This window comes from Mytilus edulis, chromosome 1 (assembly GCF_963676685.1).
Source record: "Mytilus edulis chromosome 1, xbMytEdul2.2, whole genome shotgun sequence".
Classification (NCBI taxonomy): domain Eukaryota; kingdom Metazoa; phylum Mollusca; class Bivalvia; order Mytilida; family Mytilidae; genus Mytilus; species Mytilus edulis.
The window spans coordinates 123659316-123685605 of record NC_092344.1 but is presented as its reverse complement, the minus strand read 5'-3'; the positions used below and the strand labels follow the sequence as shown (position 1 = coordinate 123685605).

Below are 26290 nucleotides of genomic sequence, written 5' to 3'. Positions count from 1 at the left end.
TCTTTTATGTATTAAATAGTTATATATATTTTTGTTATATTGTAAAGGCACCATGTGGATGGCTCTCCGACCCATATTTGTCTGAATTGACGGGGATATTAAATATTGTACATACTATTGTTATTATTATTACTAGTGTGGTACCAAGAAGCCGAAACTTAAGAAAAACAAACTCATTAGGAATAGAGTCACACAGAAACTCTCGTTCTCGTATTTGCGTGGATAAAATCTTTAATCGATATACAAAAGGCTTAAACATCTATATAGCAATAATCAATAATATCAATCAATTACATCAGACTTTTAATATACACTCATCTATGACATACACAAAGTAATTAATTTAATTAATTAATGTCATAATACTTAAATTGACGTCATTTATTAGGGAGGTTAACTCTGGGAGGTTAACCTCACTCCCATAGGGTTTGCATTAGCAAAAGTGGCCCAGAACCCCCACTTCCCCCACTACTCCGAAGATTGGACACAATATGTAGAACGTATGGAACATTATTTTAATGCTAATGAGATAGACGAAGAAGACCAGAAAAGGGATATTTTCTTAAGTTGTGTGGGAAGAATACCTACAAATTAATAAGGGATTTATTAGCACCAGCCAAACCAGGAACGAAATCACTGGCCGATTTAACAAAACTAGTGAAGGACCACCGAGATCCAGTACCATCAGAAATCATTCAGAGATTTAAATTTAACAGTAGACCAAGACACAGCGATGAGTCGGTGAGGACATTTATTGCAGCACTAAGAAGTCTGACAGAACACTGTAATTATGGTGACACGTTAAACGCGATGTTACGTGACAGGTTAGTCGTCGGGATAAAGAGTGACCGCATACAGAGGAGGCTGTTAGCAGAGCCGAATTTAACATTTGAAAAGGCATTGGAAATTGCTACCGCTATGGAGACTGCAGAGAAGAATGCACAGGACATCCAAGCGAGTGGGACAAATGGAACATTTCAGAAACAAATCAACAAAGTTTCAAAATCATATACAAGAAACAACTCTGGAAATTCGAAACAAGGAGATTGTTACCGTTGTGGAGGAAATCACTTAGCCGCTGAATGCAGGTTCAAGGATGCAAAATGCCACAGTTGTAAGAAGAAAGGACATATCGCAAAGAAATGCCGTAACAAATCTGCCAATGCACTGGGGTAAAGCTGATGACCGTAACTGCATTCACGGTCATCCCAAGATGTCGGATGAAAAATTAGGTCAGTTTCTGTATTGTCTGTTAAAGTGTTTCTATATCATTTTCTTTACAAATCATACATTGAAACGATGTAAATTTATAAAAGAATCACTCGAAAATCACTTATTACTTCCGAGAAATGTGCATGAAACGGGAAATTCGATTTGAAAAAATCGTTAAGATGACCGTAAATCATAATCAAAATATTTTCAAGATGACCGTAACATAAAACAAGGATGACCGTGATTGGTAAAAAGATGACCGTAACTTGTAAAGGATGACCGTAATTTGTAAAGACTGACTGTAATTTATATAGGACGACCGTAACTTTTCTAGGATAACCATCAATTCTAAGAAATATCCGTATTGTATTCAAAGCTTTTTTGTTGAGTTTGTCGATCTCAATAGGGGCTCGGTTAGCGGATATAAATATGTTTCATAAATTTCTTTTTTTAAACTATAATATAATTGGCCATATTTAGGATTTATAACAATGATAGTAAATTGTATATTTCTCGTAAACAATGAAATATTTATTGATATCGACGTTAAAATTTTAACACAAATTTACAGCGATACGACGAAAATTTGAAGAAACATGAATGTGTCCCTAGTACACGGATGCCTCATCTACACTATCATTTTCTATGTTTAGTGGACTATGAAAATGAGATAAAACTGTAATTTGGCATTAGAATTAAAAAGATCATTCCATAGGGAAAATGTGTACTAAGTTTCAATTTTATTTAACTTGAAGCTGGACAAACGGACAAACAAACAGACGAACGGACGAACGTACGCACAGACCAGAAAAACATAATGTCAATAAATGGAGCATTAAAAACATTAATAATACATACGAATATTTGGTAATCGAGCCCATGTGTATGGGTCCAGAGGAAGCAGATTAAAATCTTAATTTGTCTTGATATATGCAGGCGGAAACACTTTTGAAATAGAACAAAAGAATCGAAGCTCTGTGTTTATCGAGAAAGCGATAAAAGTTTACTGTAATGTTTGATATAGTAACAAAATTTAAAAAAGTTAATAGAAACAAATAAAACGACAATTTTCTTATTTTTAAAACACCATTTGCATAAGTTTTCAATGTATCTTTTACATAGTAATGCAAAACAATAAGATATCAAGTCGACGACATTGTTCTTATCGGGGCCTTTTATAGCTGACTATGTTGAAGGCCTTACGGTTACCTATAGTTGTTAATGTTTGTGTCATTTTGGTCTTTTCTGGATAGCTGTCGCATTGGCAATAATACCACATCTTCTTTTTTTATATATAGTATCTATAAGTTGGATGAAGAAAATGCATTACCTCCGATTTTTTTTTATCACGGACGGAGAACATATCAATCTTTTAGTTCAGAAATTTTCGTGTCTGCCCTTCCATTATGTGAATCAAGAAAAAATTCCCCAAAACAGTTAACGATTGTATCGAAAAGAGAAAAATCGAGTGCACCTTTTTATGTTAGGGCATGTTTCGGGTGTATATTTTGTATTTAAAACGTACAAAGCAAGAGTATTTTATATAGCATTATCTCCCGTGGAAATGCTTAACAACAAGACACAAAAAACTGCTACTTTTTTTTGCTCTATATCACATAATTATGAAAACACATTACATAGATATGGAATATTGTGCTTGTGTACACGTTTGAATGTGTAGGTGGCACACTCAGAACGATCGTCTCTAGATTTTTTTTTTAAATTCGTCCGGGCCTTTCCGGGTTCACGTAGCAACACGTTTCTTTCCTTTCCAGCTATTCCTGATTATCAATAAATCCAAAACATGCATTTATCACAAAGCAACAACTATTAAACAACTCACCTATACCAATGGTGATTGTCTAATTCCTAGCTGATTCCTTTAATCGTACCTTTCTTGACGACACCCATCGTTGTAGCGTCTACCATTGGAGGTAGCGAAATTACATGATTTGACAGGAGAGCGAAATAAACAAGGGAAACAATTTTATCGAACCGCATTCCGGACTGACAATGGCTTCCATTTCTACGACTGTGAGCATGAACTGGCGTAATGGGGAGATAATTTTGAAGAAGTAGAATCCTGACTGTATGAATAACATTTCTGTATGCATACAAATTGACAACGTTCCGCCTTGTGATACGCTTTTCGTACAATAGTATTTTAAGGATCTACTTTGCTGGAGCTCACCTTCACTAGTTTATTCGAATGATATTTTCAGGAATGAGCAGGCAGGATGTAGACCAACAAGAGAAACAACTGAACAGATTTTTATCCTTAGAAACATACTTGAGCAAACAAATAAATGGAGGGCAGCTTTAATAATACTTTTTATAGACTTCGAAAAAGCATTTGACTCTGTCCACCGAGAGAGTCTATGGTATATCATGAAGAGCTATGGAATACCAGACAAGATAATAAGAACCATAAAGGAGATATATAAAGGATTTAAGTGTTCTGTCATAGATCAGGGAGAAACATCAGAATGGTTTGAGATAAAATCAGGAGTGAAACAGGGATGCGTAATGTCAGGTTTTCTTTTCCTTCTAGTCATTGACTGGATCATGCGGAAAACAACTGCAGACAAAGCAAGAGGGATACGATGGAACTTTAATACTGTTCTAGAAGATCTTGACTTTGCTGATGACATCGCACTTCTTTCCTCAAAATTTAGCGACCTTGATGAAAAAACACAGAAATTAACAACTGAAGCTGAAAGAATTGGAATGAAACTTAACCCCAAAAAATGTAAAACTCTGAGATCCCAGCAAACAAAGAATAAAGAGTTGATAACGTTATACGATCAGAAAATAGAAGATGTAGACAAATTCACATACCTGGGAGCAGTCATGGACAAAGAGGGAGGAGGCAGTTGTGACATCAAAAACAGAATACAGAAAGCAAGAGGGACATTCCATCGCCTAAGAAATATATGGTATGCAAGAGGAATTGGCCGAAAAACAAAAATACACCTATATAAATCATTAGTAAGACCTGTATTATTGTATGGATGCGAAACATGGAAATTAACAAACATTGAAGAAAAGAAACTAAATACTGTAGAACACCAATGCCTAAGAAAGATCCTAAAAATAAGATGGCAAAGTAAAACATCGAACAAAACAGTAAATGAAATAGCTAACACCAGAAACATCAGTTGCGAAATCAGAAGGAGACGGTGGACATGGATAGGACATACATTAAGACGTGAAAGAGACAACAACAGCTATGTAGCTCTACAATGGGCACCTGAAGGGAAAAGAATTAGAGGAAGGCCAAAAACTACATGGAGAAAAACAACAGAGAAAGAAAGGAACCAACAAGGATGGACAAGTTGGGACGTAGCCAGAACAGCGGCAAAAGATAGAAAAGGGTGGAAAAACAGCGTGGAGGCCTTATGCGACTTCTGGCCGGAGAGAATTAAGGTTAAGGTTAAGGATTTTCAAAATATTTCTGTTATTTTATTTGCACGACAAAATGAAGGACGATATAATATGCAATTTTTTGGCATTTTTAAAAATGTGTATTTATTATATGTCATTAAAAGGAATCCCAGAAACAAAAAAAAAAATCTTTTGTCGAGCAGTTGAAGGCTGTGCACCGCATGTCTTTTGGCAAATTCATTTTAAAAATTGAACCCTCTACTGTAAAAAAGATACATATGGTAATCTTTGCATTTGAAGCACGTCTTATTTTCTTCTACCTATAGGATAAAACTTTCATATTAATATGTGTATACCAACACGATTAATCATTTGATACAAAAAGATAGTTATATAAATACGGATATTTCTTAGAATTGAGGGTCATCCTTTAAAAGTTACGGTCATCATTTACAAATTACGGTCATCTTAAAAGCAGTTACGGTCAGCCTTGTTATGAATCGCTGATTCTGTTACGGTCATCTCGATTGTGATTTACGGTCATCTTGGCGATTTTTTCAAATCGAATTTCCCGTTTCATGCACATTTCTCAGAAGTAATTAGTGATTTCCGAGTGATTCTTTTATAAATTTACATCGTTTCAATGTATGATTTGTAAAGAAAATGATATAGAAACACTTTAACAGGCAATACAGAAACTGACCTAATTTTTCATCCGACATCTTTGGATGACCGTGAATGCAGTTACGGTCATCAGCTTTACCCCAGTGCAATGGGAATTTAAGTGAAAATCACAGAGAGTTTAAATCACGTTTTAAACCACGTGCTCATTTCATGGAGCAGGATGAAAGTAGTGAAAGTGAAAATGAAGTTTACACTACCAACAATTTGACTAGCGTTTACATGTACATTAAATGCCGCTATAAAAACAGTACTTTTAGGAAACATTACTAATCAGTACATTAAATGCCGCTATATAAACAGTACTTTTAGGAAACATCACTAAACAGTACATTAAATGCCGCTATATAAACAGTACTTTTAGGAAACATTACAAAACAGTACATCAAATGCCGCTATATAAACAGTACTTTTAGGAAACATCACTATTCAGTACATAAATTTTTATATCATTTTCAGTAATGTTGAGAAAAAGTTCTTTACAGTACTGAAAATTTCAGTCATTTATCAGTACTGAAAATTTCAGTTATTTTTCAGTACTGAAAATTTCAGCCATTTTTCAGTACTGAAAATTTCAGCCATTTTTCAGTACTGAAAATTTCAGCCATTTTTCAGTACTGAAAATTTCAGTCATTTTTCAGTACTGAAAATTTCAGTAATTTTTCAGTACTGAAAATTTCAGTCATTTTTCAGTACTAAAAATTTTTGTCATCTTTAAGTACTTCTACACATACAATATAAGGTCAATGTCAGAAAAATATAAAATGTTTTTATACTGCAACTAGTTGTGTTTATTTTATATAAAATATTGTAACAAAGCTCTATTGTGTACGATGTCAATTTCATCATGGCACACTTTCTCCACAATCAGGGTTCCATGAAGGGATGAAAATAAGTCTTTCGTTTGTGTTACGATTTGAATAGCTATCAATTTATTAATTTATGTTGCAGTATAAAAGCAATATTAGGTCAATGACAGAAAAAATATAAACTTTTTTTGTGCTTTGCGCAAAACTGGGGAAGGGCTCGGTAGAACCTCGTCCTTCCCCAGTTTCTTAGCCTCATACAAAAAATATGTATGAGACGGCGAAACTGGGATAGGGCAAGATTTAAATGCGCCCTTCCTTTCCCCAGTTTTATTCAGAATACTAAAAAGTTTATATCTTTATGACATTGACCTAATATTGTTTTTTTTCTTACTGCAACCTAAATTCAAATTGATTTTTAAATCGTAACTGTTATATATTATTAGCATGAATATCAAACTGTGTGTATCCCTTAATGAACCCCTGATTGCGGAGAAAGTATTGCATGATGAAATTGACAATTGCATAAAATATAGAAATCAACGACAACGGAAGCCCACAATGAACGGTGTTTTAATCTTTTGCTGACGACAACTTCCAAATCTACATAGGACCAGGATTTTTTAAGGTAAAAAGTTACGAAATATATCAATGTAGTTCACATTTCATTTGGTTAGTTTGGTGATCACGAAATCAAATAACGTGTTCAAACTTGGGGCATTTTAGTTAGTTGCAGAACATGTCCGTCCTGGGACAACTCGGACCGTCTAAAAAAGACAGCTAGGACCATCTATAATGACAACTCAGACAAAGACAAAAGGAACATGTTTACTAAGTTTCAAGTTGATTGGACTTCAAATTCATTAAAAACTACCTCGATCACAAACGTTTACCTGAAGTGGGACAGACAGATGGAGGAGTGCACGCACAGACCAGAAAACATAATGCCCATAATTGAGGCATAAAAAATTGTAAAGTAACAACTTTAGAAAATTATGTATCAAGTATATTGCAGCAAAATAGGCTAGAAAGGGCTAAAGAGAAAAACAGTATCAGCGAATACACTGGTTGACAGAAAATTAGACTTTGAAATAAATAAAAAAATAAAAGATTTAAGGAAAAATAACGAGTCTGATGAGAAATATCTAAATTGATACTTCTTTTTTATTCCAATTTTGAGTATATATAAAATTATAACGTAAGCATAAAATTTGCCTCAATGTAGTTACTGCCCTGTAATAAAAGTGAGGTATGTGTATCTGACACAATATAGCTCAAGTTAAATGAAACCTTTTTTCAGACATTTCAAGTATATTTTAAATAATATTAATAATTTTATTATATGAACTTTTCGGAAGTGTTTCACGACTTTTTTTGGGGAAAAAATGAATTTTATGAAGAATCTGTTGCCATCTAATACTTTCGAATAGACCTGCAGAGTTTATTTTCAATGCATTGTAAGTCAGGTTATGTATTTTGAAACTACCACGGAACAAACCATTTATTTTTGTGATTATCAAGCCCCCCCCCCGAATATTAAACAGTTGCCTCCTTAGAAGGACACTATATGGACAACAAGCTGGATAAATAATAAAACACACGGACAATAACAGTAAGGGTACGACCTTTTGTTATTCTAAGGATGGGAATGGGGCAGCACGATTTTTTGCGGATTTTTTTAATTATTTTTAAAGTCTTAACTTGTCGCTAAGCATGCCTATTGATTCCAGCTCTTACCAGGCCACCATATTTACATTCAAAGACCTCCTGGCACCTCCCCCTTTTAACTCCAAAAATTAATTGATTTTCTACTTATTAAACACGAGTTTAAATTGATTGATTGTTAGTTGTTTGCTTTTAATGTCAAGCGTCTAATATTTCATATATTATAGTTAAGACAGGACGCGAAATTTAAAGTCATGTACGAAAAATGTATACAATATCATAACAAGTAAGGAGATGTGGTATGACTGCCAATTTGGCAACTACCAACTGGAGATCAATGAAGTAGTATTTTCAATTATAACCAACCGTGCGGCCTTTGACAAAAAATGACAAATACCCATACTGTATATCAGTTATAAAAGGCCACGACAAAAAAAATGTGAAACAATTAAGACGAAATAAACTAACGGCCTAAGGGACGACATCAAAAGTTCAATGAAGTATAACTGGAGGCTCTTAAGAGCCTGTGTTGCGCACCTTGGTTTATGAGTGTATTAAACAAAGGAAAACGATGGATTCATGACAAAATTGTTTTTTGGTGATTGTGATCTGTTCGTAGATCATACTTTACTCATCATTCTTGCTACTTACAATTTTCTCTATCTGTAAGGAACTTGGCCCTTTAGTTACAGAGGAACACATTTTGTAAAAACTTACCCAAATTTACAAAATTAATGAAAATTGTTTAAAATTGACTATAAAGGGCAATAACTCCTAATTTTCTTAAAATTACCAATTCAGGGACAGTAACCCAACAACCCATTGTCCGATTCATCTGAAAATTTCAGGGCAGATAGATCTTGACCTAGTTAACAATTTTACCCGTTGTCAGATTTGTTCAATGCTTTGGTTTCAGAGTGATAAGCAAAAATATACATTTAACCCCTATGTTCTATTTTTAGCCATGGAGGCCATCTTGGTTAGTTTGGTTAGTTTGGCGGGTCACCGGACACAATTTTTAAACTAGATACCCCAATGATGGTTGTGGCTAAGTTTGGTAAAATTTGGCCCAGTAGTTTCAGAGGAGAAAATTTGTTTATAAGTTAACGACGACGGACGCTCAAAATTCGGATTTGTGGACATATTTTTCCTGTCGACAGGAATACATAACTTTTTTGTATTAAAAGATAAACAGATAAACATTATCTGTTTTATGTTAAATTATTTGTAAATTCTGTTTTATATATAAAATGTTCTTTAAATGTGTGCAATTTGTTGTTTTTTTTTCTTCAAATAATCCATATTTTTTTAACGAAAGTTTACTTTTGAACACTATTTTCATTTGTTTTTTTAAACTGAAAAAAGTTTTAAATGTCTGAATATCTATATTATTTCTTTTTATTAAACATAATTTGGCTAATTTATAAACTCTGCACTTTCCCTCTTTTTTGCCAAATTGAGTCCTGTTACAAGGAAATGGTAAACATATGGGGCTAAGGGAAGTAATATTTTTTTGTTAAGCTCTTGTGGCTCTATTCAACTAATAAAGTTTAATTCTGCGGTCACACTAGGCAACGATCGCACTACGATCTGTGAAAAAATGCAAATGTTGACGATCGTAGCGCGATCTTGAAGATCACAGTGAGGTCGTATCACGGTCGTGGCGAGGTCTTCAAGTTCGTGATGAGCGTATACAACTTTGAACATGTTCAAAGCAATCGTGGTGGAATCAGGTATTAGTGAGTTCGCACTAAGGTCGTGGTAAGATCGCAAAGGTCGCTGTATCATTATAGCGAGATCGTAGTGAAAGCGTGATTCTATTCGAAGGGACCAGTACCATAGTGTGGAAACGGAACTGTACGGTTTTCTTATAATTTGGTCATTCGGGAGACTGTCAAAAGGGGCCCCGACATTTGCAAAATAACAAGTTGCTTGAAGAAAATTGGATGAACTCTTATGTTACTATATATAGCTATGTAACGTTTCTGCTTCAGGTTTTGGTAGCTTAAATATTCTCATAAAGAACCAATAAAATAATAAGAAAGCTATGTGCATCCAAACGTTTTCCTTAGAATGATGGAGCTCCATGATGTGTGAAACGATCAAATTTGCCACACAACAGGGATCAAAAATGTATAAAAAAAACGACGAAAAATGTATAAAAAAACATCGAAAAATCAATGTTTGCTACCTGAATTTCCACATGTACCTTTTCTGATATATAGTCGTACCTGTCTGAAAGTTTTGAAGTCATTGTTCCAGTAGAAATCCAAATATATTCATTTTCTCCATGTCGGATATTTTTATTGACTGTACAATCGCTTGCAAGTTTACTGTACAATCACTCTGAGCCTTCCTGAACAATATCAATGAGAAGAACATAAACCGTGTACTATCTCTTCTGCCACATTCATGATTAGTTTATATTTTCCATGATACTTCTGTCATATAAATATTTATTAAAACTACTGTAATCCAATGCTGCAACACATGTCTGGAATGATTTTCTCTCCTTTTTCTGTTACAATTTGATATCAGTTATTTATTTTGTATTGTTATCAATTTTTTATACCTAAATTACACACTCAAAAGTTGAGTCTGACTGAGCGGATCCGGCATGAGGGGAGAGGGAGTGTTGGTGATTGAAACCCCATTCAAGTTTTTCGATTTTATTTTTATTTTGTGGAATTTAAGGGTGTTCCGTGGTTTGGATCCCGCACCTGATCTGATATCGTCATTGATAGTATTGAATGATGATCCGATCATTCAACTGATTTTTTTTATAGTTTGGTCTTGTGTTGTGATAGGGGTTTTTTTTTTAGAAATTGAGCGCACACAGACATTTTTAACCCCGCCAAATTCTGTATGTACCTGTTTTAAGTCAAAAGCACGTAGTTCAGTGTTTGTCGTTTTTTCGTGTATGTCATATATGTTTTTCGTAAATTGTTTTATTATGAATTAGGCCGTCAGTTTGTGTATTAATTCTTATTTTTCATGTCGGAACCTGTTATTGCCGACTATAATTGCTTAAATCCATTTATTTTTTTAACTTTGAAAATCCTATCACATCTCCTTCTTTTTATATTGAAGAAATAAATAATTATGGTTTGATAAAATGTTGTTCTCACTAAAAAAAAACTTTTTCGTTAATTTGTCGGATTTTATAGTTGGGAATATTGAAAAGTTCCCGATATAAAAAAAATCATGTTGTTTTCTCTGTCTTTCAGATAACAAGGCCGCTCCAATCCTTGATAACATTTAATTTTACTTGAGCTTTTTCTTCCAGTAGTTATAGCTTGTAGTAAACAGAAATCTCATTGGAAATTATACCACATCTTCTTATTTTAATATCGTGTTTATTGACATATAATACGTGTCTTTTCTTGGATCCGTGGTTAGCTACCATCATTTCACATTCGAATTCCTTTATCAAGTTACAATATCCCGATCCTATGATGAAAAATTCTTTTTTTTATTGTTCAAATATGTATTTATTCATTTTTAAATTGCTGGTCAAAAACATATTAAGTAAAATTCGAAATATGCTAATTACCCTTGCAGAGCATCTAGTCACCTTTTTTATATATAAATATTTATTTTGTACGAGGATAATTTCATTTTTATTTTAGATTAGATTCTTAACATATTTTGTACTGTCCTTTTCTTTTCGTCTTGTATACTTATTCAGTGGTTGTTTGTTTATGTGTTCAATTTGTTTTTCGTTCATTTTTTGTACATGAGTTAGCCGTTAGTTTTCTCGTTTTACATTGTTATTTCGGGGCCTTTAAAGTTTTATAGCTGACTATGCGGTATGGACTTTGCTCATAGTTGACGGCCGTGCGATGACCTATTGTTGGTAATTTCTGTCATTTTGGTCTCTTGTGGAGAGTTGTCTATTTGGCAATCATACCACATCTTCTTTTTTTTTATATCTATTGTATACATTTTGTTTTTGTCTCTGATATAGTCACCTTAAAAGGGTTCCTTGATAGGATCTTAATTGTTAAAATGACTGGTTTTGTGCTTATTTTCATTTCAAATACCATATATGAATATAATAGGACAGACAAGGAATATGGAACGCCATAGCTGTGTCACAGTGGAAAAATGGACAAAAAATTATTTTGATACTTTTTGGACATTTTGTTAAAGATTTTGTAAAACCAGTGATTTTGTTATATTTGCAATATTTCACTATGGATTTTGATATTTTTATTGTGCAAGATTTAGGTCAAGTTTAGAAGATTAAGCTAATATAATTTCATGTTTTGATTTGTTTTTTTTAAATGGCGACATTTTACTTCAAAATGATCTATAATTATTCCTGAGACTACCATAACACGTGTTATAGTAGTCTCAGATTATTCGTATTTGACAAGCCAAGGCTTTAATCCCATAAATAAGTCTGTATGTTCTATAATTGTTAATTATTATCTACATGTATGTGTTAATTTTTCTGTTATCCCTTATTTGAATTTTCTCACTCATTTAGAGAAATATTTGTCAAGTACAAGTAGTTTTGGTTTGTTATATAAACTATGTTGTTATTTTGATGTGGCAAAATGGATTTAGTATTACACTGAGCAGTCCCAACTCTACTTCCATGCTGAACTTATTAAATTATACATTGCGCTAACCAGAGTCGTCTTTTGTTACAAGAGCTAGTCCCAGAGTCAGAGTCCGTACTGTTTATTGTGTGTGTGTGGTTCCAGACCAACACATTTCCCAGTCACAGATACACCCAGAATCTATTTGTGATAGCTGTCTTTCGTTGTTCATATTTAGGATATGCTGTGAAAGTTTAATTATTTTCAGCGTTTTTTCTCGATTATGAGTGCCCTTTTTATTATGTTCACATGGTTCAGTAGTATAACAATTATGTTGAGCAATAACATCATAATGATCAGTAGAATAATCATTATATTGTGCAGATCTGGTATTATATTCAGCACTTTAATCAATATACTTTTGTCTTTATATTCAGTACTTTTGAAAATATCTTCTGTCAACATATTATTATATTATGTAGATTTCTCATTATGTTGATTACAGAAACCGAAATATTCAGTGGTCAAACACACTTTTTATACGCCCGCCGTCTTTAGACGGGACGTATTATGGTATACCGTTGTCCGTCCGTCTGTCCGTCCGTCGTCCACACTTCGGACAATAACTCAAAAACGCTTTCACCAATTTCCATGAAACTTAAGTGAATTGTTTATATCTATTGACGTAAGCTCCCTTTCGTTTTTTTTAATTTCAAATTTTAAGTTTTGGATTTATGGGGCTTTATTTATAAAAAAGGGGATCCGTTGTCCACACTTCGGACAATAACTCAAAAACGCTTTCACCAATGTCCATGAAACTTTGGTGAATTGTTTATATCTATTGATGTAAGCAAGCCCCCTTTCAATTTTTATAAATTTCAGATTTTAAGTTTTGGATTTATGGGGCTTTATTCATAAAAAAGGGGGATTTTTAACACTTCGGACAATAACTCAAAAAGGCTTTCACCAATGTCCATGAGACTTTGGTGAATTGTTTATATATATTGATGTAAGCTCCCTTTCAATTTTTATAAATTTAAGATTTTACATTTCCGTGTTATGATTTTTTATTCTTAAAAATGGGGGGATTTTCCAATTTTTGGACAATAACTAACACTTTTAAAAACAAGTTAAAAGAGCAACGGGCGTATCATGCGCTAAAGCGCAGCACTTTATTATCAGTACTGTTATCATTATGTTGAGTGAAATAAATATTATGTTCTGTAGACTGATCATTATGTTCAGTAAAATAAATATTATGTTCAGTTCAAACAACTTTAAGATCAGTGGTCAAAATGTTTTATGTTTGGTTCAAAAAATATTATACTAGGTGGTTAATCAATTACTTTCAGTGCTTTTTTTCATTATGTGGTGGTGGTAGACTTCCGAAAATAACCGAAAACATGTATATATTTTTCGGGTTTATTTTCATACTGGCAACATGTCGTCTGCTATACAACGTGCTCTTGTAGAACTTAATCTACAAATCTTTCAAATTAAAATTTTTAAAGATGATAGGATAGAAGATGACTCTTTTCAGCACCTTACTGATCAAGACTTGATCAGACTAGGTGTTGAAACTATTGGTGATAGAATAAAGATTGAGGGAAGCAATGAGGATGACTGTGACTATGACACAAACATTAGCAACTATAGGTCATCATAATGCCCCCAATAATTAGAAAAATCCCCCGCATAGTCAGCTATAAAAGAGGGGGAATGATACCAGAGGGAGTGTCCCCGAAATGCTGTGTGGTAGACAGTGTTATTAATTAATTATTAGCGCCCTTGGTAAAACTTCAAATTTCATAATTAATGTATTTCATTGTTAAATAATTTACATGAAGCATATAAGTATATATTTGTTAATTGCATAGCTTTTGCTATTTGAATTCGTTGGTTAAAGATATTTATTTATATTGTAAAGTTTAATATTTGCATCGTCGCAAAATCTTTGGTTACCCTCTTTGTATATGTTCCGGACCATATGAGTATTAGAGCTTTCTTACAAATTGACGAAAGGTACGAACGAACGTAAAGGGAGCACGTATTTCATTTCCACAATAACTGTTAAAAGAGTCTGTGTTTTATCCAGTAAAACAGAATTCTTTTCTGAATCAAGTTTATTTTTCAAAAAAGAATAATATCGCAAATAATACACGATTTTAATATAATCAAACAGAGAAAAATAGTGTCAAATACACTTACGTCCGATACGTAATACTTACGTTAACCACGAGAACACACATTTCCGCGGGAAATTTTTAAGCACGAGTTTCACGATTAACTTTTCAATGGCATTATTGAAGTACGTTAGTCTAAATTTAACGACAAGATTAACATTTATTTTATTTTTTATAGTACACTTTCAGCAAATTGTCAAAGTGGAATATCGAGATTTGCTAAACAAAAATGATGAAAAAGTAATGTTGAATAAATCTAGAAAAACAGATTTTGTATATCAAGAAAATAAATCTACGATTTTACACCATATACATTGTGGATTTTATAATGACGATTTAATAATACACAAGTTTAAAGATAGACGCGAAGTTATCACTTATCGTCCAGTGGCTAATATTTGATGAATGTTGAGGACTATAGGCAAAACGCAATTATACGCTAAAATATTCGTTCCATTGCCCCGGTATATCATATATACACATTTAGGGGGAGGGGGGGCGATGATTCAAAACATTGTAATATTGAAGAGTATACGTAGGGGAGGGGTCGGTTTTTAGTTTTTTAGGGGCATTTTTTTTGTCTGACTACTAGATATATTTAGGATATTTTGTAGTGTTATCTCATCCGACCTGGTGGTATCATATTTTAACATATCGTACGTCCCGACATCCTATAAATATATCGGAAAAGTCCAATTTAATAACTGTCGTTGTATGTAGGATAATTGTCCGAAGTTCCACGACTATTATTTAAATATGTCAAAATAAAGGATCGCTTAAACGAGTCTTACGTATGATTCGTCAAGCATACGTACCTTTCGTCAATTTGTAAGAAAGCTCTATATGGACCATACGCGTATGGTCATGACCATATGCGTATACTCATATGGTCCGACCATACGTGTATGGTCCGACCATACGTGTATGGTCCGACCGTACGCGTATGGTCGGACCATATGAGTATAATACTCGTTTGGTTATTAACGGGCCGGACCATATGAGTATTTGGACCATATAGGTATATTTATTTTTCCAAATTACATTATAAACGTTTCAATAATACAAGAACTTTATCTAAAAAAAACAGTGATGGTTTAAAACATGACAATTTTTTAATTATATAATAAAAAAATCTACGTAAAAATTTAATATTGATGCCATAGTTAGTTTTCATCGCTAGTTACATTAGTGCATGTAGGCTTGGATGACATTCACTTCCACACGGTATCATAGCTTTTTTGCATTTGCAAGTTTTGTGCACGATCTTTTTCATTTACACATTTTGTTTGCGAGTGAAAAACAAGCCTTTTTTGCAGCTGCGTACAGTGATACCGAGGTCTTTGGCAATTCTGATGTCTACAGTGTTTTTAAGAAGCTCTAGATCTCAAATATCGTAAAATGTTTGAATGCAATACACCATCTTCACAACACAACTTAAATAAACTAATAGTATGCTACTTTCCAGTGACTTCTTATGTAACAGTTCATTAAGAAATTTTTGGAATTTAATTTTTTAGTCGACATATTGCCATTTACTCGTAATAACAAATCGGTTATGACCATCGGTAATGACCATCGGTATAAAATGTGTTTACTTTAAATTTGACAATTAAGTAAAATTAACAATGTGAAACTTCTTATTTTTATTTAGCTTATCTTTTTATTATAATATAACGATAAAATTACCTATATGATAGCGTCTTTTGAATGAACGGTCATACCATATGAAGAGTTTAGAAGTATTACAAGTAAACTGTAACAGAGTGTTAATTACCCCGACCATACGCGTATGGTCGGACCATATGAGTATATACCCATATGGTCATGACCGTACGCGTATGGTCCAAATACTCATATGGTCCGGAACATATACATTCAGTGAGAAAGTTATATATTTTATAGATCATACAGACACCAAAATAGGAAATTGATAATTCTTGTCTATCCTTTTATTGATGCGTTTTGTTATTTGATTTAGCCACGTGATTATGGATGTTCCGAATTGAGTTTTCTCTTATACCCCAGTCCAACTAAGCCACGATCGCACTACGATCTGTGGAAAAAATGCAAATTTTGATGATCGTGTAGGTCGCAGTAAGGTCGTACCACGGTTGTGGTGAGATCTTCAAGATCGTGAAGAGCGTGGCCATCTTTAAACATGTTCAAAACAATCGTGGTGCGGTCGTGGCGAAATTAGGTCGTGGTAGAAGCGTAGTGGAAGCGCATTAAGATCGTATAAGATCGCAAAGGTCGCTGTACAATCGTTGCGAGAGCGTAGCGAAAGCGTGTTTCTATTCGGAGAGATTGCGCTACGATCTCACAGCGACGTTATCACGACCTTAAGTTCAGTATTTTTGTGATTTTACTCTCTACTCTGTTACCGGCCACAAAAGAGCTCATCAACCAGAGAATTAAGTTAATAAACACAAAGCTGTAATAAATTCCAGTAATTTTAAGTTTTGGAAGCTCTTTGGTATTGTATTAGGTACTTTAAATGAAAAGAAAAGTTACAAGTAACATGTCAAATTGATATTAGTTTAAACGAGTAAACACTAGGGACTATATTCGTGAACAACGAAGCGAAGAAGAACAGACAATTGTGGTCTCGGTCGTATATTGGTATGACGTTGCCGTCGTCGTCGTCGTCGTCGTCGTCGTCGTCCGAAAACATTTGGTGTTTTCGCACTTTAACTTAAGTATAAGTAAATAGAAACATGTGAAATTTAAACAAAAGGTTTATGACCATAAAAGCAAGGTTGGGGTTGATTTTGGGAGGTCCCAACAGTTTAGGAATTAGGGACAAAAAGGGCCCAAAATAGCATTTTACTTGGTTTTCGCACAAGAACTTTCAGTAAACAGAATTCTATTAAAGGAGTAGGTACGGTAAGACTCCTTTTTGGCCCCAAAATATAGCAGTTTTACAAAATTGTGATAATGTAATCGTTAAGCCATTTTTTGGAAAGTAGAATGATTCTGGTACATAAATATGGGCTGTGTTTGACAATACAATGCACATATATCGGGTACTATCATCATAAAGTCACGCTAAATTACTGAAATCTTCACAATTTCAGCATTTTAGACAAATTTTAGACGGTTTCTGTCTAAAATCATCTTCGCTAGCCAAGGGTTACGAGAGAGCGGGAGTGGTTCGTAACCCTTGGCTAGCGAAGATCGTCTAAAATGAAAGTGGCCGCATTCGTGTTCATCCATAATATTGAAATGTAAGTTGTATTTGATGATAATACATACTATATATAAAGGTTGAGGATGAACACGGATGCGGCACTTTCATTTTTGACCAAAACCATCTGAAAAGTGACGATTTTTGGCGAATTTGATAGATTTTTCATGTTTAAGCTTGAATCAGAGCGTTTTTAATGACTTAATCAGTTGAAATCTTTCACAAAAACTAATTGAATCAATTGAAATAGACACTTAAGTGTTTAAAAAGACTTAGTGTCTAAAATATTTCGTCAGATGAACTTGAAAATTGAGGCCAAAATCGGCCCTTACCGGACCTACGTCTTTTAACATAAGGTTTATGACCACAAAAAGAAGGTTGGGATTAATTTTGAGAGTTTTGGTCCCAACGGTTTAGGAATTAGGGGCCAAAAACGGTCCAAAACAAACATTTTTCTTAGTTTTTGCACAATATCTTTAGTATAAGAAAATAGAAATCTATGAAATTTTCACACAAGGTTTATGACGACAAAAGGAAGGTTGGGATTGATTTTGGGAGTTTTTGTTTTCGTATAAAGCTGCGCCCTGCGGAGCATCTGGTTCTTTTAGTGGCACAAAGGCGTGGAATTCATTATCCAGTGAAATAAAAAAATTATACTATAGGTGTTTTTTATACGACCTCAAAAAGTTTTTTGGATTGTATAATGGTATGATGTCGTTGTCGTCTGCGTCGTCCGAAGCCCAATTGGTTTCCGGACAGTTTCTTTAGTTTAACAAAATAGATCTTAATGATTTTTTTTTCTAAAGGGTCAATACCACAAAAGGAAGGTTGGGATCGATTTTGGGGATGGTTGTCCAACCGTTTTGGAATAAGAAGCCCAAAACAAGGATTTTTCTAGTAAGGATAATAACTTGTGTATAAGTATTTCATTTGCTCTGAAATTGTACCACAATGTTTAAACCCACAAGTAGAAGGTTTGGATTCGTTTACGGGGTTATGGGTCAAAAGTTTAGGAATAAAGGGCCAAAAAGGGACCAAAAGCCAGCATTTTTCTAGTTTCAAGACAATAAATTGTGTGTAATTGTATTGACTTCTCTAAAATTGTACCACAATGTTCCACATAACAAAGGGGAGGCTAGGATTAAGTTTTGGAATAATTGTCCAAAATATGTAGGAATAAGTGGGGCCAAAAAAGGGCAAAAAAGAAGCATGTTTCTAGTTTCCAAACAAAATTTGTTTAGGTGAATGAATCTCTCTGAAATCGTAATACAAGGTTCCATACTACAAGGGAAATGATGGGATTGAGTTGAAGGGTTATTGCTTAAAAAGGGGGTTTCAATAAGTTTTTTTAGGGGGGTTAAATTTTTTAAGGGATTCCTTTTTTTCAAAAAATTTCGAAATTCGAATTTTGAAAAAATTCACGAAGAAGCCTTCAATTGCACAGTATTGTATAGTAGATTTGTTAGATCTCTGGCCACATTTATTTTGTGACAAAAACCTTAATTATGACAAAAATTCGATCACAATCCAAATTCAGACAGTATGAAGCTTCAATATTGTGACCAAATTTTCTCCAACCGTTCAGGGTTGCACCACTGCGGTCGTATACAGATGTGCCCTGCGGAGCACCTGGTTGTTGTTGTAATTATAGTTTGTTTATTTAGATCTATTGTTTACATTTGTATATAAGTAAATTATTCATTTATGTAGTTGATATTTTATGTAGAGCGCCTTATTGAAATTTGGTTTAATCCTAATGAGTTTTATTATATTATTATTATAACTCGGGGTGAGGGTCCAGCCTCCCTTTTTGGGAAAAAAATCCTGCTTGCTTATAAAGGGAATCACCGAAGCTTGACTGGAGCGAGGCCCCTCTTAGGCAGTCAGCGGGGCCCCACTCATGAAAATTACTGAATCCGCCACGGGATGTTGCCATCAAAACTGTCACTTAAAATAATTTGTCTCCGGGTATATTGTTATGCAATCTGTAACTTTACTACAATGGTTCTTTTATGGTTGCCATGGTAATGGTTGTTTTGTTTTAAGGGGACAATAATTTGATTTTTTTTTTTTGGGGGGGGGGGGAGTTGACGAATAGATCTAATCATTTTGATCTGTTGCTACGCAAGTTTATATTTTACTACAGCAAAGCTTCATTTTTAGGCAGTTAAGCTGCCTTATGCGAGCACTCTGGATTTGTGTGCTACCCAATAAATGCTGAAATACGTGCCATTGTTATAATTTAGCTGGCTACTATATTATTTGTAACTTATTGGACAGTTTTTTTTATACTTTTCATTCTGAATTACAAAAAATATGACCAGAAAAACCTTAAATGATCGTCGATTTTCCCAAAAGTTTTAAAGTTGCACATAGGAAGTAGAGCACATTTTGAGGTGTGCCTTGATTGGCAGAAACTCGTTTACAGATTACAGATTACAGATTACAGATTAGGAATCCTTATGTAGTTTATTATCCTCTGAGCTTTTGGATAAGATGTCAAAGAACAAATGTATGAAATATCTAATCGCCGAAAATCTCTAAAGACAAGTAGTTAAGATTTCCCAAATTGCAAAAGTCGTAGGAATATTGTTTGTCGACAATACGTAGTCAACTACGTATATAAGTTCAACTGTTGGCGGCAATTTTGAATTTAAAAGAAGACGAAATTTTCGTATCTTTTCAATTTGGACGCAGGGTTTTAAATTAGCGGTGGTCCAAGGTCTGTGACCTTCCACTTTTGCAGTCGGACTTTCTACTTTGTTACTAGCTACGCACGACATGCCCGACGGACCTTGAAATAATATAAAAAAATAACTTTGCAAACATTTTTACCAAAGTTTCCTAATAAACGATCTCAAACTTATATTCATCATTACTATTCATGACAGCCATGTTCAATTTGTTCTATCGCTAGCTTTATACATAAAATCGCCGATAAATAATGTGTAAATCCGAGTAAAATCGTATCTCACTATCTGTCAAAAACAACATTGAAACCAAAATGGCTGCCACGAGATTACAATATCGGATCCGATTCCGGAAGCGGATAAAGGTAATCCCGGATTTGGCTACTAAAAAAATCCAGACAGGTTACAAAATACATCTATGCATCTATGCATGTTAATAAATATAAACACTAGAATTAAAAACCAAAAGACTTTTAAATGAAAAAGAAAGAAAAAGCAGAAAATATTTTGTACACCAATTTTAATGATCTTTAATGTGAAAATCCAATACATTGTGACAGCTGGGAACAGTTTATCTAACAATATATATGTTCCTGGTAACAGTATAATTTTTTTTTCATCAGTGATAAATGGTGGTAATGCATGTTAAATGCTTTTCAAGTTGAACATATTACTGCAATTTCAAGGGGTATTTTTTCCTTCTCAATTTTGATAGGTCAGTTAAAATAGCTGGAAGTTTCTTATATAAAAAAAAGATGTGGTATGATTGCCAATGAGACAACTATCCACAAGAGACAAAAATTACCAAAACTTGGTAAAGGACAAGATCCCCACCCCTAAACCATATATATATATATATATATTCATGTATGGGACAATATAACAAATCATATGAAATATAGGTGGAGTTCGTGGGGCCACTCTGTTTGAGAATATATAATGGTCGAGATCCACAATCTTAAACAATATATATATTTATGTATGGGACAATATTACAAATCAAATGAATTATAAGGGGGTCCCTATGGTCACTGTACCCCCTCCTGTTTGAGAACTTGGAAACATTCGAGATCATCACCCCTTTACCATATATACTCATGTATAAGACTATATAACAAATCAAATGAAATATAGGGGAAGTCCCTGTTGTCACCCTACCCCTCATGTTGAAGAACTTTGAAACAGTTGGGATCCCCAACTCTAAATTAAATGAAATATAGGGGGAGTCCCTGCAGTCACCTGATTGAAAAATTGGAAAGAGTCGAGATCCCAACCTTTAAATTAAACCATATATATTCATGTATGAGCACTAATCAAATGAAATATAGGGAGGGTCCTTAAGGTCACCCTACCCACTCCTGTTTGATAACTTAGAAACATTCATTCATTCATATCTTTATTTCCTTTATCCCCACCCCTCAACCATATATATTCATGTATTGGACAATTTAACAAATCGAATGAAATATAGGGGAAGTCACTGGGGTCCCCCACCCCTCCTGTTGGAAAACTTGATAACGGCCGAGATCCCCACCCATAAACCATATACTTATATTCATATATGGGACAATATAAAAAATCAAATGAAAAATAGGGGTAGTCCCTAGGGTCACCCCAAACCCTCTTGTGTGTGTTTTTAAAACTTGCAAAAGATTGAGATACCAACGCCTAAACCATATTCATTCCTGTTTGTCATTTCAGAAAAGATTGAATGACATACAAGGTCAATCTCATATGTGACACATATGCATATCACTTTGCTAGACCCTAACACCTGTCATTTTATTCCAAACTTAGACATCGTTGATTTGGAGTGAAGGTGGGAGTCGTTTACATTTACTATGGACAGGTCAGTCAGACCTCACCATTGATCCCTGTAGTAGTAAACATTTGTCTGATTTGTGTCTCATAACTTTTGTACTGTACAACACAAACTCAGTTTGCTTTCCAGGGAAGCAAGTCCATTCATACTTTTACAAGCTCGTACTAAAGTCATCTTGAACCATTAACAGTCAACTAATACGAACAATTACGATCAACTAGAAGAACTGCAATCATTGCAAATTTGTACCACTGCTGACTCATGAAAGACTCATGACCACGAACGGTCATGTGCGTTGCTATTGAAAACCTTAATAAAATATGAATTATTTGCCTTAATAATTAATTCATTAAATGAACATAAATGTACAATTATATATAGATAAAGGCAGATGTGGTGTGAGTGCCAATGAGACAACTCTCCATCCAAATAACAATTTAAAAAAGTAAACCATTATAGGTTAAAGTACGGCCTTCAACACGGATATTCAATATGAATGTTTAATGTTTGTTCTTTTAAATCTTTAAAAAATGTTGAAGCAACATTGCCACAGTTTTCGTAATTATGTTTGCCTTGGTTTTTGGTTAACTGCCTACAGTGCTTACAGCGCTTTGATTACTTTTTTATACGCCTATTATGTTATACAAATGTCCGGTGTCCGTCCGTCTGTCCGTCTGTCCGGCGTAAACATTTCGCGCCGTAACTTGAGAACGACTTATCCAAATTTCACGAAACTTATTGTAGTTGTTTCTTATGATAGTCAAATGATCTGTATACTTTTCGGTCAAAATAAGATTAAAACTTTTTGAGTTGCGGCACTTTGTAACTAAAACAGGGGGGTGTTTTTTTCACATGTCGCACTGTATATCAAAAACAATTTTTGATTATTGCTTAAAACTTTACACACTTCTTAGTTATATTAATTTTAAGATCTGTATACTTTTTGGTGATGATTCAAAATTTCATTTTTGAGTTATTTAGTATTTTGTAAAAAAGGGAAGGGGATTTTTACATGTCGCGACGTATCTCAAAAACGATTTATGATTATTGCTTAAAACTTTACACACTTTTTTTGTTATATTAATCTTAAGATCTGTATACTTTTTGGTGATGATTTAAAATATTGTTTTTTCAGTTATTTAGTATTTTGTAAAAAAGGGGGAGGGTATTTTTACATGTCACGCCGTATCTCAAAATCAATTTATGATTGTTGCTTAAAACTTTACACACTTCTTTGTTATATTGATCTCAAGATCTGTATACTTTTTGGTGATGATTTAAAATTTCATTTTTCAGTTATTTAGTATTTTGTAAAAAAGGGGGAGGGTATTTTTACATGCATGTCACGCCGTATCTCAAAATCAATTTATGATTATTGCTTAAACTTTACATACTTCTTTGTAACATTAATCTTAAGATCTGTATACTTTTTGGTTTTAATTCAAAATTTTATTTTATATTATTTCATATTTGTTTTAGCCCACTTTGCTATATTCATAAATTTTTATCCGTTATCATTGTCCGTTAACTTATCTAGAATTGTAAAAACTGGTTTCCTCTGCATACTAATGAGCTTAATTATTTTACCAAACTAGGGAACAAGAAATCTTCATAGGGATACATAGATTGAACATTTTCTAAATGAATCCACAGAACTCTGTGTCTCACCTGCAGTTGCTGCTGTTAGTGTAAAAGTGTGATGTTGACTATAAAAGTGAGTATATTTATCAGTAAAATACAGAATTTAAAAAAATATGTATGTGCATGCATCATACTCCATCCATGAACTATGGATAATAAAAACAATGTTATAGCAATGACTAAAAAATATTCATAGATCTAATTTTAAGGGTTAACTTATTATAGCTCTTCATCTTTTATATACGCTTTGGATTTTAAATATTTTGGCCACGAGCATCACTGAAGAGACAAGTGTTGTTGAAATGCGCATCTGGTGCAGAAAATTGGTACCGTTAATGTTATTATTAAATTTTTGTCGAGCCTGCAACTTTTGTTGCAGAAAGCTCAACATAGGGATAGTGATCCGGCGGCGGCGGCTACGGCGGCGGCGTTAGCTAACTTCTTAAAAGCTTTATATTTTAGAAGGTAGAAGACCTGGATGCTTCACAAATTGTATATAGATGCCTCATGTTACGAACTTTTGGTCAGTAACATGTCCAATGTCCTTGACCTCATTTTCATGGTTCAGTGACCACTTGAAAAAAAAGTTAATATTTTTTGTAATGTTAAATTCTCTCTTATTATAACTAATTGGATAACTATATTTGGTATGTGCATACCTTGCAAGTACTTCATGCCCGTCAGACAGTTTTCACCTGACCTCGACCTCATTTCATGGATCAGTGAACAAGGTTAAGTTTTGGTGGTCAAGTCCATATCTCAGATACTATAATCAATAGGGCTAGTATATTCGGTGTATGGAAGGACTGCAAGGTGTACATGTCCAACTGGTCGATGTCATCTGACCTTGACCTCATTTTCATGGTTCAGTGGTTATAGTTAGATTTTTGTGTTTTGGTCTGTTTTTCTCATAATTTATGCAATAGATCTTCTATATTTCTTGTATGGAATGATTGTAAGGTGTACATGTCTAGCGAGCAGATGTCATCTGACCTTGACCTCATTTTCATGGTTCAGTGGTCAAAGTTAAGTTTTTGAGTTTTGGCCTTTTTATCTAATACTATATGCCATAGGTCAACTATATTTAGTGTATGGAAATATTTTATGATCTATATAGTCGTGCAGGTTTAATTTGACCTTGAACTCATTTTCATGGTTCATTGCTCAGTGTTAAGTTTTTGTGTTTTGGTCTGTTTTTCTTAAACTATAAGTTATAGGTCAACTATATTTGTTGTATGGAAGCATAGCTGTACAGGTCTGCCTGGCATGGTTCATCTGACCTTGACCTCATTTTCATAGTTCATTGGTCTTTTTTTAGTTATCTTGGTTAATGTTAAGTTTATGTGACAGTCTTTAATAAAGCTTTATACTTAGGACTATCAACATAATATCAATGATAAGTAAAGAAGGCGAGATATTTCAGCGTGTGCACTCTTGTTTATCTTGTTCTAGTTTATCATGGAGACTGCAATGATAAATTATAAATCACAAAAAATCCTTAATCTCACCATTGCACGTGTCAGAAATGCTAAATATATGGACTCATCTTAAAATTCCTTAATAATAACCCTGATTGGTAAGGTTACCGTAGTATTTGATGATTATTTAAGAAAATTGTACCCTGAATTTTATTTTTAGATTTCAGCAACAGAATGAAGAATTCAAAGAGTCTAATACGGTTTATTAAACAGGATTTTATCATTGAATCAACATCCTACAAGAATATAACATACAAATAAGTAATTATGTGCAGGCCTGCAGGGAAGAACATTTAAATAAAACTGTAAGAGACACACAGTGGTGGTGTATTTTTAAAGAGACCGAAAGAACCTATAATAACTTGCCATGAGTGTATATTTTCAAAACCAGAAGCTCGTTCATAATAATATACAATTTAAATTAAAATTATTGTATGAACATTACAGATAAAGTCCCAAAAGAGAAAATTTAGTTTTAAATGAAACATTTAAGTACAAAACATTGAAATAGTCCTTTCCATGTTGTTTGACATGTAGAAATTTTATGCTTTCACCATTCATGTAGCTCCAAAAAAACGCATTCGTATCCGACAGCAATCAATCGATAAAAAACACCAAACAAAAATCAAAAGGGAAACATACCATCGACACTTGATACATGTAGCATGCTCTGCATTGTGAATGAAAACTAAATCAACAAAGATTTTTTTTATGTTTTTTTGGACATGAGACAAGCAATGAGAAGGTCCCTACCTTGGTACAGGCGTTTGAATAAATTATTTTTAGAATATTAAGTTGATAAATGGATTAGAAAAAAATCTTTCGTTCTGTCTTTTGCAAGTAAGACCCTTTTCCCTGAGTAATTTGTTTCAAAGTTGATCAACAAATACAACTAAAATCCAGGATGCGAGTCATCGATGTACATGACTTTGCTTGTCTTCTTGCTTTATTGTCATGCCTGTGACATGCGAAAGATACAGATAACAATCCTACGGCG

At 33.7% G+C, this 26290-nt stretch overlaps 1 protein-coding gene and 1 long non-coding RNA gene across 2 annotated transcripts; both read left to right on the top strand.

Annotated features, from left to right (window-relative positions):
- The first annotated feature begins 320 nt into the window (after positions 1 to 320).
- LOC139506396 (uncharacterized) lies at positions 321 to 6559 on the top strand. Its single transcript, XM_071295457.1, has 4 exons — positions 321 to 334; positions 600 to 1172; positions 3435 to 4644; positions 6530 to 6559. Exons 1-4 carry the CDS (start codon positions 321 to 323, stop codon positions 6557 to 6559), a joined length of 1827 nt encoding a protein of 608 aa, XP_071151558.1.
- Positions 6560 to 6603: 44 nt separating this feature from the next.
- LOC139505254 (uncharacterized) lies at positions 6604 to 25761 on the top strand. The gene is made up of 3 exons (XR_011659617.1): positions 6604 to 6711; positions 23770 to 23888; positions 25454 to 25761. It is a non-coding gene; the product is annotated as an uncharacterized lncRNA (long non-coding RNA).
- Positions 25762 to 26290: the final 529 nt, after the last annotated feature.

What these genes read in the sequence shown, in the direction of transcription:
- LOC139506396 (XM_071295457.1), top strand. An exon ending in AAATCTGCCAATGCACTGGG is followed by an intron (nt 1,173 to 3,434) that starts GTAAAGCTGATG and finishes TGATATTTTCAG; the next exon opens with GAATGAGCAGGCAGGATGTA. An exon ending in CGGAGAGAATTAAGGTTAAG is followed by an intron (nt 4,645 to 6,529) that starts GTTAAGGATTTT and finishes ATATATTATTAG; the next exon opens with CATGAATATCAAACTGTGTG.